The 16,171-nt window shown below is 41.6% G+C and overlaps 1 protein-coding gene across 7 annotated transcripts in view; it reads left to right on the top strand.

Moving 5' to 3' along the window:
* lis1b (Lissencephaly-1 homolog B) overlaps nt 1-15,130 on the top strand; it is a 52,567-nt gene extending 37,437 nt beyond the window's left edge. For 6 of the 7 annotated variants that reach the window (XM_014195675.3, XM_045716209.2, NM_001140263.1 and 3 more), the window contains 6 exon segments: nt 2,832-3,000; nt 10,128-10,230; nt 10,465-10,693; nt 13,013-13,114; nt 13,671-13,827; nt 14,002-15,130. In XM_014195675.3, the coding sequence (XP_014051150.1) occupies nt 2,832-3,000; nt 10,128-10,230; nt 10,465-10,693; nt 13,013-13,114; nt 13,671-13,827; nt 14,002-14,075 (834 nt within the window). In that variant the 3' untranslated portion in view covers nt 14,076-15,130. 7 annotated transcript variants of the gene reach the window in all.
* Nucleotides 15,131-16,171: the final 1,041 nt, after the last annotated feature.

Genomic DNA, 16,171 nt, shown 5'->3' with positions numbered 1-16,171 from the left:
ATCATTCACCTATTTACAAAAATGCACATTCCTCATGCTTGCTCTTCAGCCTATGGGCTCACTCTTGCAATTATTACCTTCTCTCTCAACCAATGGGTGTAAATCTTGGGATGTATTTACAGTTGATGTCGGAAGTGTACATTAGCCAAATACATTTAAACTCAGTTTTTCACAATTCCTGACATTTAATCCAGTAAAAATTCCCTGTTTTAGGTCAGTTAGGATCACCACTGTATTTAAAGAATGTGAAATGTCAGAATAATAGTAGAGAATGATTTATTTCAGCTTTTATTTCTTTCCTCACATTCCCAGTGGGTCAGAAGTTTGCATACACTCAATTAGTATTTTGTTGCATTGCCTTTAAATTGTTTAACTTGGGTCAAATGTTTCAGGTAGCCTTCCACGAGCTTCCCACAATAAGTTGGGTGAATTTTGGCTCATTCCTTCTGACAGAGCTGGTGTAACTGAGTCAGGTTTGTAGGCCTCCTTGCTTGCACATACTTTTTCAGTTCAAATCAAATTTATTTTTATATAGCCCTTCGTACATCAGCTGATATTCTCAAAGTGCTGTACAGAAACCCAGCCTAAAACCCCAAACAGCAAGCAAAGCATGTGAAAGAAGCACGGTGGCTAGGAAAAACTCCCTAGGAAAAACTCCCTAGAAAGGCCAAAAACCTAGGAAGAAACCTAGAGAGGAACCAGGCTATGAGGGGTGGCCAGTCCTCTTCTGGCTGTGCAGGGTGGATATTATAACAGAACATGGTCAAAATGTTAAAATGTTCATAAATGACCAGCATGGTCAAATAATAATAATCATAGTAGTTGTCGAGGGTGCAACAAGCACGTCCGGTGAACAGGTCAGGGTTCCATAGCCGCAGGCAGAACAGTTGAAACTGGAGCAGCAGCACGGCCAGGTGGACTGGGGACAGCAAGGAGTCATCATACCAGGTAGTCCTGAGGCATGGTCCTAGGGCTCAGGTCCTCCGAGAGAAAGACAGAAAGTTCTGACCACAAATTTTCTATAGGTTTGAGGTCAGGGCTTTGTGACAACTTTGTTGTCCTTAAGCCATTTTGCCACAACTTTGGAAGTATGCTTGGGGTCATTGTCCATTTTGGAAGACCCATTTGTGACCAAGCTTTAACTTCCTGACTGATGTCTTGAGATGTTGCTTCAATATATCCACATAATTTTCCTTCCTCATGTAGCCATCTATTTTGTAAGTGCACCAGGCCCTCCTGCAGCAAAGCACCCCCACAACATGATGCTGCCACCCCCGTGCTTCAACGTTTGGGATGGTGTTCTTCAGCTTGCAAGCCTCCCCCTTTTTCGTCCTAACATAACAATGGTCAATATGGCCAAACAGTTCTATTTTTGTTTCATCAGACCAGAGGACATTTCTCCAAAAAGTACTGTCTTTCTCCCCATGTGTAGTTGCAAACCGTTGTCTGGCTTTTTTATGGCAGTTTTGGAGCAGTGGCTTCTACCTTGCTGAGCAGCCGTTCAGTTCTGTCGATATAGGACTCATTTTACTGTGGATATAGATACATTTCCTCCAGTGTCTTCACAAGGTCCTTTGCTGTTGTTCTGTGAATGATTTGCACTTTTCGCATCAAAGTACGTTCATCTCTAGGAGACAGAACGCGTCTCCTTCCTGAGCGGTATGACGGCTGCGTGGTCCCATGGTGTTTATACTTGCGTACTATTGTTTGTACAGATGAATGTGGCGTTTGGAAATTGCTCTCAAGGATGAACCAGACTTGTGGTGGTCTACAATTTATTTTTTTCTGAGGTCTTGGCTGATTTCTTTAGATTTTCCCATGATGTCAAGCAGAGAGGCACTGAGTTTGAAGGTAGGCCTTGAAATACATCCACAGGTACACCTCCAATTGACTCAAATGATGTTAATTAGCCTATCAGAAGCTTCTAAAGCCATGACATAATTGTCTGGAATTTTCCAAGCTGTTGAAAGGCACAGTCAACTTAGTGTATATAAACTTCTGACCCACTGTAATTGTGATACAGTGAATTATAAGTGAAATAATCTGTCTGTAAACAATTGTTGGAAAAATTATTTGTGTCCTGCACAAAGTAGATGTCCTAACCGACTTGCCAAAACTATAGTTTTTTTACAAGAAATTTGTGAAGTGGGTGAAAAACGAGTTTTAATGACTCCAACCTAACTGTATATGTCAACTTACCCTCGTTCTCTCACTTGCTGTTTTTCAGCAACAGTTTTCGACAACCATCCACCACCCTCACCACCACCAGCTATAATAACCTTAAGGCCCATCATTGGAGCTCCTCTCCCCCAGTGGGGTGGGTTTCGATGCCAGCAGCCCCACATAGGGCTACCTGCCATCTTCCCTCGGAGACGAGGCCATTCCCCAAAATATTTCATACAATTTCATATTGCATTCAGTGTTTTGTTGTTCATTCAGCCTGTTCTCTTGCTTTTTCCCTCACTCTTTGTCTTTTCTGCTGTGTCACTGCTTATCTACGTTGAGATGGGGTGATGCTCTGGTAACCAGGGGCAACGCTGGCAGAGCACCGAGTACTGTACCCTGGGATACATGCAAATCTCCTCCTGCTCTTTCTTTCACCGCCTTTCTCTCCTTTCTTTCGCTGTCTCTCTTTCACTCTAGTCTTTCTTTTATTTTTGTCGTCTCTCCTTTCTTTCTCTCTCACTCACTCATTTGCATTGGGTATGATTCCAATTTCCAAAACATTTTATGCTGATTTGCATTGATCCAGAGGAAGTTTATTGTCATGTTGAAAATGTTTCAAAGTGATATTAACTGACTGTGTTTGTAATGTGTGTGTATTTCTCTAGGTGTGGGACTATGAGGCAGGGGACTTTGAGCGGACACTGAAGGGCCATACAGACTCTGTCCAGGACATCTCCTTTGACCAGACAGGCAAGCTGCTGGCTTCCTGTTCTGCAGACATGACCATCAAGCTGTGGGACTTCCAGGGCTTCGAGTGCATCCGCACCATGCACGGTGAGGGGCTGAGGTGTGTGTGTGTGGATGTGTGTTCCTCCAAGTGGTATAACAGCATAACAAGCACTATTTACCAATGTGTACCTACCTCAGGATTTATGTTTTGGCGCCGGACAATGTGACCGGCAAGATTTGAATTTACTGGACATTTGAGAAATTTACTGGACATCCATATGTATATACATTAATAAAGCACTACTTCAAAATATAATATTTGTATAATATTATTTGCAAACGACCTGTCCTATAGGCTATTTGTTTGAAAATGTTAGGCCTCTTTAATTTAGCCTAGGCATGAACATTTTAATTAGGCCTAATAAATAACAAAACATGACTGTCTGCGAACAGCAGGGCCAGCAGGTCATGGTTTAAAGGGATCCAGCTTTTGTCAAATAACGTCATGTTTGACTTTTCATTGCAGGTTAGGAGAATTTAAGCAGCAGGTTAGGATAATTAACATAACCTAATAAACCTAATAATCCTAACCGGCTAAGGCTAGGAAAAGGTAAGGGTAACGGAGTTGGGGTTAAGGTTAGCTAAAATGCAAAGAAAATCAACTTTTGACGTTAATTTGACAAAAGCTGGATCCCTTCTAGCGATGATTGACCCGTGGTATATGCCTAAGGCCGAGACAATAAGAAGATACCTCACCACACCTTTTTTGTTTACTCACAAAACCGGAGAGCAACCTCTGTCCAGTGGAGTCCACAAAGCATATTGCATGTGACAAACCGCTACAGCATGTCCTAAAGCCGGCATTTACCGGCTAACAGAAACTCTGACATACCTACACTGTTGTTAGTGTACTTACATAGTTACTACCATAGAAATAGAATTCTAGCCCACCAATTGGTTGATCTCAAATGAGTTTTGATTTATATCGCACTGAAGCCTCTGGAGATCACTTGACAGATGCTTTCCGCTCAAGTTTACCAATACCCAAGCTAACGGATGCAGTGAGAATGGATCTTGATAAACCATTTACCACTTCAGAAATTTTACCGGGACTAGATGGGTTCTCAGCTGAATTTTAAGACATTTTCTAAACAACTCCGTCCACTATTAGCTTCAGCCTACTCCCACTGCTTTGATAAATCTCTATACCCCAGACTTTTTATCAAGCCACTATATCATTCATCCTAAAGAAAGATAAGGACCCTCTCTCGCTTTTGAATTGGATATTAGCTAAAACCCTAGCACTTACCTTCCATAATCAACCCCGATCAGACAGGATTTATTAAAAACAGGCATTCTTTTTAAAATTTGAAACATCTGTTTAATATTATACAGTGCATTTGGAAAGTAATCGGGCCCCTTGACTTATTCCACATTTTGTTACATTACAGCCTTTTTCTAAAATTTATTAAATTCATTTTTCCCCCATCAATCTACACAAAATAACCCATAATGACAAAGCGAAAACAGGTTTTTAGAAATTTTTGCAAAAAACAACCTTATTTACAAAAGTATTCAGACCCTTTGCAATGAGACTAGAAATTGAGCTCCGGTGCATTCTGTTTCCATTGATCATCCTTGATGTTTCTACAACTTGATTGGAGTCCATCTGTGGTAAATTCAATGGATTGGACATGATTTGGAAAGGCGCACACCTGTCTATATAAGGTCCCACAGTTGACAGTGCATGTCAGAGCAAAAACCAAGCCATGAGGTCGAAGGAATTGTCCGTAGAGATCCGAGACAGGATTGTGTCGTGGCACAGCTCTGGGAAAGTGTACCAATAACTGTCTGCAGCATTGAAGGTCCCCAAGAACACAGTGGCCTCCATCATTCTTAAATGGAAGAAGTTTGGAACCACCAAGGCTCTTCATAGAGCTGGACGCCCGGCCAAACTGGACAAACTCTATAGCCTCTCCATATCATGTACAATCAATTGAATTTACCACAGGCTCCCAAGTTGTAGAGAGAGCTCAAGGATGATCAATGGAAACAGGATGAGCTCATTTTCGAGTCTCATACCAAAGGGTTTGAATACTTATGTAAATACCTTCTGTTTTTTGTTTTTTTATTACATTTGCAAAAATAAATCTAAAAACCTGTTTGCACTGTCATTATGGGGTATTGTGTGTAGTTTGAAATGGGGGAAAAATTGTTTTTGCCCTTTTTAGAATAAGGCTGTAACGTAACAAAAAGTGAATGGGTCTGAATACTGGTTGTCTGCCATTTTAAATACCTAAAGGCAAACTTTAAGAAGTTACTAGAACTTGACTTTGAGCTCTGGTTGCTTCTTCCCTTTTATCTGGATGCATAAATACTGTGAAAATGAATGTCTTACAAAGGTTTATCGCTGATTTCATTCATTTTTTTTTTACTGAGTAACAGTTCATATACAGTGGCAAGAAAAAGTATGGCCCCTTTGGATTTACCTGGATTTCTGCATAAATTGGTCATCAAATTTGATCTGATCACAACAATAGACAAACATAGTGTGCTTAAACTAATAACACACACATTATTAACTATATTGAAAACATAATTTAAACATTCACAGTGTAGGTTGGAAAAAATATGTGAACCCCTAGACTAATGACTTCTCCAAAAGCTAATTGGAGTCAGGAGTCAGCTAACCTGGAGTCCAATCAATGAGACGAGAATGGAGATGCTGCCTTGCCCTATAAAAAACACTCACAAAATTTGAGTTTGCTATTCACGAGGCGTTGCCTGATGTGAACCATCTCAGAAGACCTAAGATTAAGAATTGTTGACTTGCATAAAGCTGGAAAGGGTTACAAAAGTATCTCTAAAAGCTTTGATGTTCATCAGTCCATGGCAAGACAAATTGCCTGTAAATGGAGAAAGTTCAGCACTTTTGCTACTCTCCCTAGGAGTGGCCGTCCTGCAAAGATGACTGCAAGAGCACAACGCAGAATGCTAAATGAGGTTAAGAAGAATCCTAGAGTCAGCTAAAGACTTACAGAAATCTCTGGAACATGCTAACATCTCTGTTGACGAGTCTACGATACGTAAAACACTAAACAAGAATGGTGTTCATTGGAGGACACCATGGAAGAAGCCACTGCTGTCCAAAAAAAACATTGCTGGACATCTGAAGTTTGCAAAAGTGCACCTGGATGTTCCACAGCGCTACTGGCAAAATATTCTGTGGACAGATGAAACTACAGTTGAGTTGTTTGGAAGGAACACACACTACTATGTGTGGAGGAAAAAAAGGCACAGCACTCCAACATTAAAACCTCATCCTAACTGTAAAGTATGGTGGAAGGAGCATCATGGTTTGGGGCTGCTTTGCTGCCTCAGGACCTGGACAGCTTGCTATCGTCGAAATGAATTCCCATGTTTATCAAGACATTTTGCAAGAGAATGTTAGGCTATCTGTCCGCCAATTGAAGCTCAACAAAAGTTGGGTGACGCAACAGGACAACAACACAAACGTGAATCAACAACCGAATGTCTTCAACAGAAGAAAATACGCCTTCTGGAGTGGCCCAAGTCAGTCCTGACCTCAACCCGATTTGAGATACTGTGGCATGACCTCGAGAGCAGTGCACACCAGACATCTCAAGAATATTGCTGAACTGGAACAGTTTTTTTTGTATAGAGGAATGGTCAAAAATTCCTTCTGACCGTTGTGCAGGTCTGATCCGCAACGGCAGAAAACGTTTGGTTGAGGTTATTGCTGCCAAAGGAGGGTCAACCAGTTATTAAATCCAAGAGTTCACATACCCTGCACTGTGAATGTTTACACTGTGTGTTCAATAAAGACAAACATATAATTGTTTGTTATTAGTTTAAACAGACTGTTTGTCTATTGTTGTGACCTAGATGATAATCAGATGAAATTTTATGACCAATTTATGCAGAAATCCAGGTATTTCTAAAGGGTTCACATACTTTTTCTTGCCACTGTACATAAATCAGTCAATTGAAATAAATGACTTATGTGAAATCCATAGATTAGGGCCTGACTGATAATACAGATATACCTCTGGTTACAGATACCGTAAAAAAAAAAAAAACAAGTAGGTGGCGTGGATCAGAAAACCAGTCATTATCTGATGTGACCACCATTTGCCTCATGCAGTGTGACACATCTACTTCGCATCTCAGGCTGTTGATTGTGGAATGTTGTCCCTCTCTTCAATGGCTGTGCCAAGTTGTTGAATATTGGCGGAAACTGGAATGCGCTGTCGTATAAGTTAATCCAGAGCATCCCAAACATGCTCAATCGGTGACATGTCTGGTGAGTATGAAGGCCATGGAAGAACTGGGACATTTTCAGCTTGACACTGGGCCATGCATTATTATGCTGAAAAATGTGATGGCGGCAGATGAATGGCATGACAATGTGCCTCCAGAAATGATTTAGTTGTGCAAACCCACAGTTTCATCAGCTGTCTGTGTGGCTGGTCTCAGATGCTTCCGAAGGTGAAGAAGCCTGATTGGAGGTCCTGGGTTGGCGTGGTTACATGTGGTCTGCGGTTGTGAGGCCGGTTAGACGTACTGCCAAATTCTCTAAAATGACTTTGGAGGCAGAGAAATTAACATAATTATCTGGCAACATCTCTGGTGGCCATTCCTGCAGTCAGCATGCCAATTGCATACTCCCTCAACTTGAGACATCTGTGGCACTGTGTTGTGTGCATATTTTTGCGGCCTTTTATTGTTCATAGCACAAGGTGCACCTGTGTAATGATCATGCTGTTAAATCAGCTTCTTGATATGCCACACCTGTCAGGTGGATGGATTATCTTGGCAAAGGAGAAATGCTCACTATTAAGGATGTAAACAAATTTGTGCACAAAATTTGAACGAAATCAGCTTTTTTGTGCATATGGAACATTTCTGGGACCTTTTATTTCAACTCATGAAACATGGGACCAACACTTTACATGTTGCATTTATATTTTTGTTCAGTATATATGGAGAAATGTTGCAATCATGATTTGTTATCTGTAATGGTTATGATAATTGAGGTGTTTGTTGCACGCTGTTGGCATAGGTCTATAGATAAATATGCACACTTTTTTTTTTTTCAATGTGGGCCTGTTCTAAATATTATATTTGTTTTCATTCGAGTACTTGAATACTAAAAAGTATATAATGTGTACTGAACAGGCCCCAAAAAAATGTAAAATGCCCATCCCTATTTTGGCTAAATGTTTTTGCAACATTGTCTGTAATTTTTGGAGTCAGTGTATAATTGTGTCCTCTGCTGGCCTTTTTTTGGTCCACCACCTACTGGTTTAATGGTGTCCAGGCCAGTGCAGCTGGTTTTCTATAAGATACTTGTAGTTCTTGAGTGGAAAAAGGTCCACCCTTCATTGCAGTCAATGGCTGCAGTATTTGATTGACTTTTTAAAACTGGCAAAATATGTTATACCTTAAAAAGAGAAAACAATTGTATTTCATTCCACAGTTGACCTACAAAGACCAAACCCTCCTTTCAACTTTTGATTTTAGTTTATTTATTTTAAAATATTTAATTTGCCTCCATTATGTGTGGATGGCTTGGTCCCGCTGAGAATTTGCTACCATACCTGTCAATACATCTCTGAGCTGTGCTTCTTGGTCCTTGCCTTCGGGACCCATCAAACCTTTCATTGGAGTTTGATGTATGAAAGGGGGGTGCACCCCTTTCGATCCTCGGGACGACAGAAGCACTGCCTTCTAACAATGTGAAAATGTCTAAATCCTTAAATGTACATAACCCATCTAAAGATACAGTGAATTTGGAAAGTATTCAGACCATCCTGAGCGTCATAGCAAAGGGTCTGAATACTTATTTACATACGTTTTTTTTTTTTATACGTTTCTAAAAACCTGTTTTTGCTTTGTCATTATGGGGTATTGTGGAGATTCAGGAAAAATGTATTTAATCCATTTCAGAATAGGGCAGTAACGTAAGAATGTTGAAAAATTCAAGGGGTCTGAATACTTTCCGAATGCATTGTATCTAACTGAAGTTATCTGAAATTGTAAACCATGAAATGTGTATTATTTATATATACATACAGTACCAGTCAAAAGTTTGGGACGCACCTACTCATTCCAGGGTTTTTCTTTACTGTTTTCTGCATTGTAGAATAATAGTGAAGACATCAACACTATGAAATAGCACACATGGAATCATGAAGTATCCAAAACAACTGTTAAACAAATCAAAATATATTTTAGATTCTTCAGAGTAGCCACCCTTTGCCTTGATGACAGCTTTGCACACTCTCTCAACCAGCTTCATGAGGAATGCTTTTCCAACAGTCTTGAAGGAGTTCCCACATATGCTGAGCACTGTCTGCTTTTCCTTCACTCTGTGGTCCAACTCATCCCAAACCATCTCAATTGGGTTGGGTGATTGTGGATGCCAGGTCATCTGATGCAGCACTCCATCACTCTCTCCTTCTTGGTCAAATAGCCCTTACACAGCCTGGAGGTGTGTTTTGGGTCATTTGTCCTGTTGAAAAAGAAATGATAGTTCCACTAAGCGCAAATCAGATTGGATGGCGTATCGCTGCAGAATGCTGTGGTAATCATGCTGGTTAAGTGTGCCTTGTATTCTACAGCATACAATGACATCCAACTTTGTGGCAACAGTTTGGGGAAGGCACTTTCCTGTTTCAGCATGATGATGCCCCGTGCACAAAACAAGGTCCATATAGAAATGGTTTGTTGAAAATCCGTGTGGAATAACTTGACTGGTCTGCACAGAGCCCTGACCTCAACCCCATCGAACACCTTTGGGATGAATTGGAACGTCGACTGCGAGCCAGGCCTAATCATCCAACATCAGTGCTGGACCTCACTAGTGCTCTTGTGACTGAATGGAAGCAAGTCCCCGCAGCAACGTTCCAACATCTAGTGGAAAGCCTTCCCAGAAGAGTGGATACTGTTATAGCAGCAAAGGCGGGACAAACTCCATATTAATGCCCATGATTTTGGAATTAAATGTTCGAGCAGTTGTCCTTATACTTTGGTCATGTAGTGTATGTATGAAATATGACCTGAAAACCCTGAATAAATATTTCTAAAAAGAAATAGAATGATTCTATATATTTGGTTACTACTATGTAATTACTGTAAAGTGGAACTGGTTATTTTGTATTAGGCTTACTGATATCTCTTTCCCTCTCTCCTCCGTCTGTCTGTTTCAGGTCATGACCATAACGTGTCGTCTGTAGCCATCATGCCCAACGGAGACCACATAGTCTCCGCCTCCAGAGACAAGACCATCAAAATGTGGGAGGTGGCCACTGGGTGAGACACACAAACACACTTATCGGCTGATGTAAAAAGGGCTTTATAAATACATTTGATTGAAATACATTTGATTGACTTATCTCACTTATCAGGTGCTGAAATACTTAATCTCATGTTTTATTAATCCAGTGGCAGACACATTCTGGTGTTGCAAAATGTCCCGTATTTGAGTGTTGCTGCAGGTGTGTATGTCTTTGTATGTATAAAACTCTGAGTGTTTTCTTTCTTTAGGTACTGTGTGAAGACATTTACAGGCCACAGGGAGTGGGTGAGGATGGTCCGGCCCAACCAGGATGGTTCTCTTATTGCCAGCTGTTCCAACGACCAGACGGTGCGTGTGTGGGTGGCCACCTCCAAGGAGTGTAAGGCTGAGCTGCGAGAGCACGAACACGTGGTGGAGTGTATCGCCTGGGCCCCCGATACCGCTCACCCTACCATCCTGGAGGCTACCAGCTCGGAGGTGAGGAGAACCTCTATGTACTCACACTAATCCTAACTCAGTAACCCAGTGTTTCCGAAACTCTGTCCTGGGGACCCCAATGGCTGCATGTTTTGTTTTTCACCTAGCACTACACGGTTGATTCAAATAATCAACTAATCATCATGTTTGATTATTTGAATCAGCGGTATAGTGCTAGAGCAGAAAACAAAGCATGCACCCCTTGTGGTCCGCAGGACCGAGTTTGGGAAACACTGCAGTAACCCTATTTGTGACCCGTTTCAGGAAACTTGGCATATGTCGCAAGTTACGACTTCACAGGAGAGCCATTTGAATGTTATTTATTTTTTATCAAAATTCGTTTTTGGGCAGAAATGCCTTCTGGAACATGTGAACTTTCATGTGCCTTAATAACAAACTTGTATAGCATCTGTAAATACGAATAAAATTGTTACATTACAAGCCTTTTTGGTTAAGCACACAGAAAAATCCAGCAACCTTCCTACTAGCCATGATTCCCACTAGCCAACCTTACCGCTCAGCCATGATTGGCTGAGCTAATGAGTGGGCTGGACATGCAGAGAGAGGAGTTTGGATTGGTCTGCCATATAGAGGGCTTCAGTCTATTTGAGCTGGTCAGTCTGTGTTGGTAATCCTGTTGAATGTGGCTTTTAAAAAATATATATTGTGTAGTGGAGCTGCATAAGTGTTGCTCCACTTTCTGGAGGATCAAGTTTTGAAATCAGTGAAATTAGAGTATGATAGCTAAAGAGATGGAGAAAACACCTGTCTCCGGATTACATCTTCAAACTAAGGGCAACTGTGGCATGGCATCCGTGACAGGGAGACGCGTACATCATGCATGATGTTGTATACAGGTAAGATAGTCTAGCTAGCTACGTTTTCAGATATTAATTTTCTAATGTTGACAGAAAGTGGTTTCATTTCAAGTTAAAGTGTACTGTTAGCTAGTTGGTTAACGTTAGCTGGCTGGCTCCATAGCTAACATTACGTGTATGACTATTCGTATCCCAGAACCGTTTGCTTTGCTAGTTAAAGGCTAATGTTAGCTAGCTAACATTGAACCTGGTTGGTTAGCTCCCAGCAGATTCATGCAGGGTAGTAACGACATGATTTGGCACTATGTTCATTGTTCTTTAACTAGCTAACGTTTGCTGGCTGGCTCGTTAGCTAACGTTACGTGACGTGTGTGTGTGATCTTACACGTTGTTTACCTAGCTAGCTAGCTACATGTCTTAACCTAAAGGATACAACACGCGTTGAATATGGCCGGTGTCAGTAAACGTCGGCAAAAAAAGTGTAATTGTTGCCAGCAGAGCTGGTTAGGCTATTTTCATGTTATCCAGAGGTAAACAAATCATCGACCAGAGCCTCAAGTGTGCGCTCTGAATGCAAGGAGATGGGTGGGGCTAAAGCTTAAGAGGGTGTGAACGATGCTGAATAGGTTTAGACAAAGGAGAGCTCTCCGGTAGGTACCAAAAACATTCAAGGTCCATTTTCTCAAAAGTGAGTTTACAAGTTTATCAACTTTCAAAGCAGAATTACTTTCCCATTTGTTCCTCAAAAATGCAGTGTATGATATACCATTTTGTCTCTACTATCCAATGTAAAAAATACAAAAATAAAAATGTTGCTACGTAAGACCAAATCCAGATGGTGAGTCACATTTGGTTAGGGTTGCAAAGATTTGGTAACTCTACCACATTTCCCAGGTTTACCAGAAATCCTGGTTGGAAGATTCCTGGAATCAGGAAGGAATAAGCAGGAAATCCGTAAGCCTCCAACCAGGATGTCTGTGAAACCTGGAATTTTGCAACCCTATAATTAATTTAAAGACTCTCTGGTGGTGTCTTTGAAAACCAGTGAACATAGTACCAGAGCTCAACCAATAAGATAGCAGATTTTTTTTAAAGGCATATTTTTGGCATTTTATGCTTTATTCGATAGAGAAGAGACCGTAGAAAGATGATTTTTGGTGCAATAGCAGTGGGCTGGATTTGAACCCATGCTACGGCGATAAATGTGATCCTGAGGCAGTGGTTTAAGACCACTAGTCCACAAGATTGCAGGATTTTAACCAGGAGAAATGAAAAGGGCAGCTAGTGTCAAACCATTCTGTAACCCTCTGTAATTTTCTAGATATTAATTTCAAAACCTTGGGTACTTTTGTAGGTTAACAATGTAACGGTGCATACACGCTCTTGTTTTTAAATGATGAGCATATTCGCTCTCCCCCTGTCTCTCGCCCTTTCTCTCTCCCCTTCCCTCATGACCTTTCTCTCTCGCTCTCTCTCCCCCTCCCTCTTTCTCTCTCTGTAGAGTAAGAAGAATGGGAAGTCTGGTCCGTTCCTTCTCTCTGGCTCTAGAGATAAGACCATCAAGATGTGGGACATTAGCACTGGCATGTGCCTTATGACTCTGGTGAGTTTGTGTAACATTTGTGTGTGTGTGTGTGTTACCTCCTCCTCAGGTAACCCGATTTGTTTCCAGTGTTTTTTTCACAGGTTGGTCTAGTACAGTGTTTCCCAACGCCGGTCCTCAAGTACCCCCAACCGTACCCATTTTCATTGTAGCCACAGACAAACGCACCTCATTCAAGTCAAGGGTTTGATGATTAAGTTGAATCAGGTGTGCTTGTCTGGGGCTACAATAAAAACATGTACTGTTGGGGATAGGACTGGAGTTGGGAAACACTGGTCTAGTGTGTGTAACGTGTTCTATCCTCCCTCTAGGTGGGTCATGATAACTGGGTGTGTGTAACGTGTTCTATCCTCCCTCTAGGTGGGTCATGATAACTGGGTGTGTGTAACGTGTTATCTCCTCCTTCTGGGTGGGTCATGATAACTGGGTGTGTGTAACGTGTTCTATCCTCCCTCTAGGTGGGTCATGATAACTGGGTGTGTGTAACGTGTTCTATCCTCCCTCTAGGTGGGTCATGATAACTGGGTGTGTGTAACGTGTTCTATCCTCCCTCTAGGTGGGTCATGATAACTGGGTACGTGGTGTGTTGGTGCACCCTGGAGGCAGGTTCATAGTGAGCTGTGCTGATGATAAGACTCTGAGGATCTGGGACTACAAGAACAAGCGCTGCATGAAGACCTTGTGTGCCCATGAACACTTTGTTACCTCTCTGGGTAAGAGTTTGTTTGTATCCATGTGTCTGTGTGCATTCCCTCAAATTGTTGTACATCTAGTCAAAACCACCTATTTGTGTGTGTAATCTCCAACACACTTCTGCCAGTTCCACAGTTCTGCCTCCACCCAGTCCATCTTCCATTGTCTCTTACATCTGTATCTCTGTCTTCCAGATATGCACCAGACTGCTCCCTACGTGGTGACAGGCAGCGTTGATCAGACAGTCAAAGTGTGGGAGTGTCGCTGAGTCTGCCTGCTATCTCCCTCTCCTCATCCTCCTCTCTACCCCACAACCACAGCCCTATAACCCCCCCAACCACCTCTTTTCCCACAAACTCACCGCAACCTCCTCCTTTATCCCACCAAACAGCAGCCCTATAACCGCCTCTTCCCTCCTATCCTACCCTGTCTCTTTGACACTCACCTAAGCCCCACCTCTCGCACTCCATACCATGGTTACCCAGGCTCTCCGCCCTGCCCTGTTCAAATAAATATTGCCCTTTTATGTAAATTATTCTGGATATAGAGTACGCTTAATAAATGTTACACACTCTAACACACACATTCTCTCTCACACACACACTAAAAGAGAAAAGTATTCCTTGCATGGTGAATTCACCCAAAACTTGTATACTGTAAATTTGCATACCGTTGTCATGACGTCCTGATGGGGTAAATGGTTTGTGTTCTGCCCCAGTGGATGCTGGGTAATTGTGACACAGTGCACGCAACCCAATCACGTATGTCCTTTAAGGGTTTTATTTAGTATCTTGCCTCCGCTGTTATAGTCTGACGCTACCTGGGAGAGAGGGAAGGAGAGGAGTGTGAAAGAAGGAAGAGCGGATGAAGTGGGGAGGAGAAGGAGTAGAATAAAAGATGTGGGGGGAAGAGCGGGAAAAAAACAGAAATGAACATTTAGTCCTTTAGTTGAGGTGACAGAAAGTGTGTGCGCATGTGTTCATCTGCGTGTGTGCAATGTGTACTGTACGTGTGTACATAGGATAACCTCTTATCATTCTCTCTGTGGTCGTCTGTTTATACAGATGTAGAGAATTGTGTGGAGGCAAGGCTTCTTTCCCTCTGTTTTTACTCCCTCTCTTTCTGACTGACTGACTGGCTTCTAGTAGCTACTCATAGGAGTATGCTCACTAAGTTCTGTGCGCTCGCTCGCTCTTTCTCTCTTTCATATACATACACACTCACACAGATGCACATACACACACGCACAGTAAAATTGTGTATCAATATATCTGGATGTCATTGTTTGCACCATAATTAAAAAATAAAAATCTGTAAATACAACTTTGGCCTTGTTTTTTGTTTTTTTTATCAATGGTGTGAAAGTTTTGCACAGCTTCAGGACGCCAAACTACAGTACCAGTCAAGTTTGGACACCTACTCATTTATGCGGTTTTCTTTATTTTTACTATTTTCTACATTGTAGAATAATATTGAAGACATCAAAACTATGAAATAACACATGGAATCATGTAGTAACCAAAAACGTGTTAAACAAATCAAAATATATTTTAGTTTCTTCAAAATAGCCACCCTTTGCCTTGATGACAGCTTTGCACACTCTTGACATTCTCTCAACCAGCTTCACCTGGAATGCTATTCCAACATATGCTGAGCACTTGTTGGCTGCTTTTCCTTAGTCCCACTCAGCGCAAACCAGATGGGATGGTGTATCGCTGGAGAATGCTTTGGTAGTGTAATGGGAATTTCAATGTTTGTGCTTTTCTGATAACTCATTTCTGTCAACTATTCATGTGCTGTTCTAATAACCAATGGACGTGTTTATGCAAGTGACTGACTGAACGAATCTTCACTTATCAGTATCTGGAATTTGGCAGTACACCCAGGCCTTGTTTTGAGAACGAGAACAAAAGATATCTCAGTTTCAAGGTCTCAGCTTGGAGAGAAGAAGCCTTGTGCGGTATTGGGCTGTCACATGAATGAAACAAAACGGTAATGGTTAATGAATTATGCTAAATCATGCATATATAACTTGTCTGTGTATAGCTGTATATAAGACAACTGCTGGGTTTGCCCAAAAAGAGCTCCTGATTGACATATACCATGCTGCATTGAGTTGATTGGAACCTCCAGCGCGCTGACCAACAAAGGATGATTAATTTAAGATTGACTTTGAGTGTCCCTGTGTAAGATTTTCCATGACAGTAGCCATGCTGGTTATGTGTGCCTTGAATTCTAAATAAATCACTGACAGAGTCACTAGCAAGCACCATCACACCACCACTTTGTAGCAATTTGACAGTGAAGGCCTGATTCACCCAGTCTCCTCTGAACAGTTGATGTTGAGATGTGTCTATTACTTAA

The sequence above is a fragment of the Salmo salar genome, chromosome 04 (genome assembly GCF_965601325.2).
Source record: "Salmo salar chromosome 04, fSalSal1, whole genome shotgun sequence".
Lineage (NCBI taxonomy): Eukaryota > Metazoa > Chordata > Actinopteri > Salmoniformes > Salmonidae > Salmo > Salmo salar.
The sequence above is the reverse complement of the archived record's forward strand: the minus strand, read 5'-3'. Positions and strand labels throughout refer to the sequence as shown.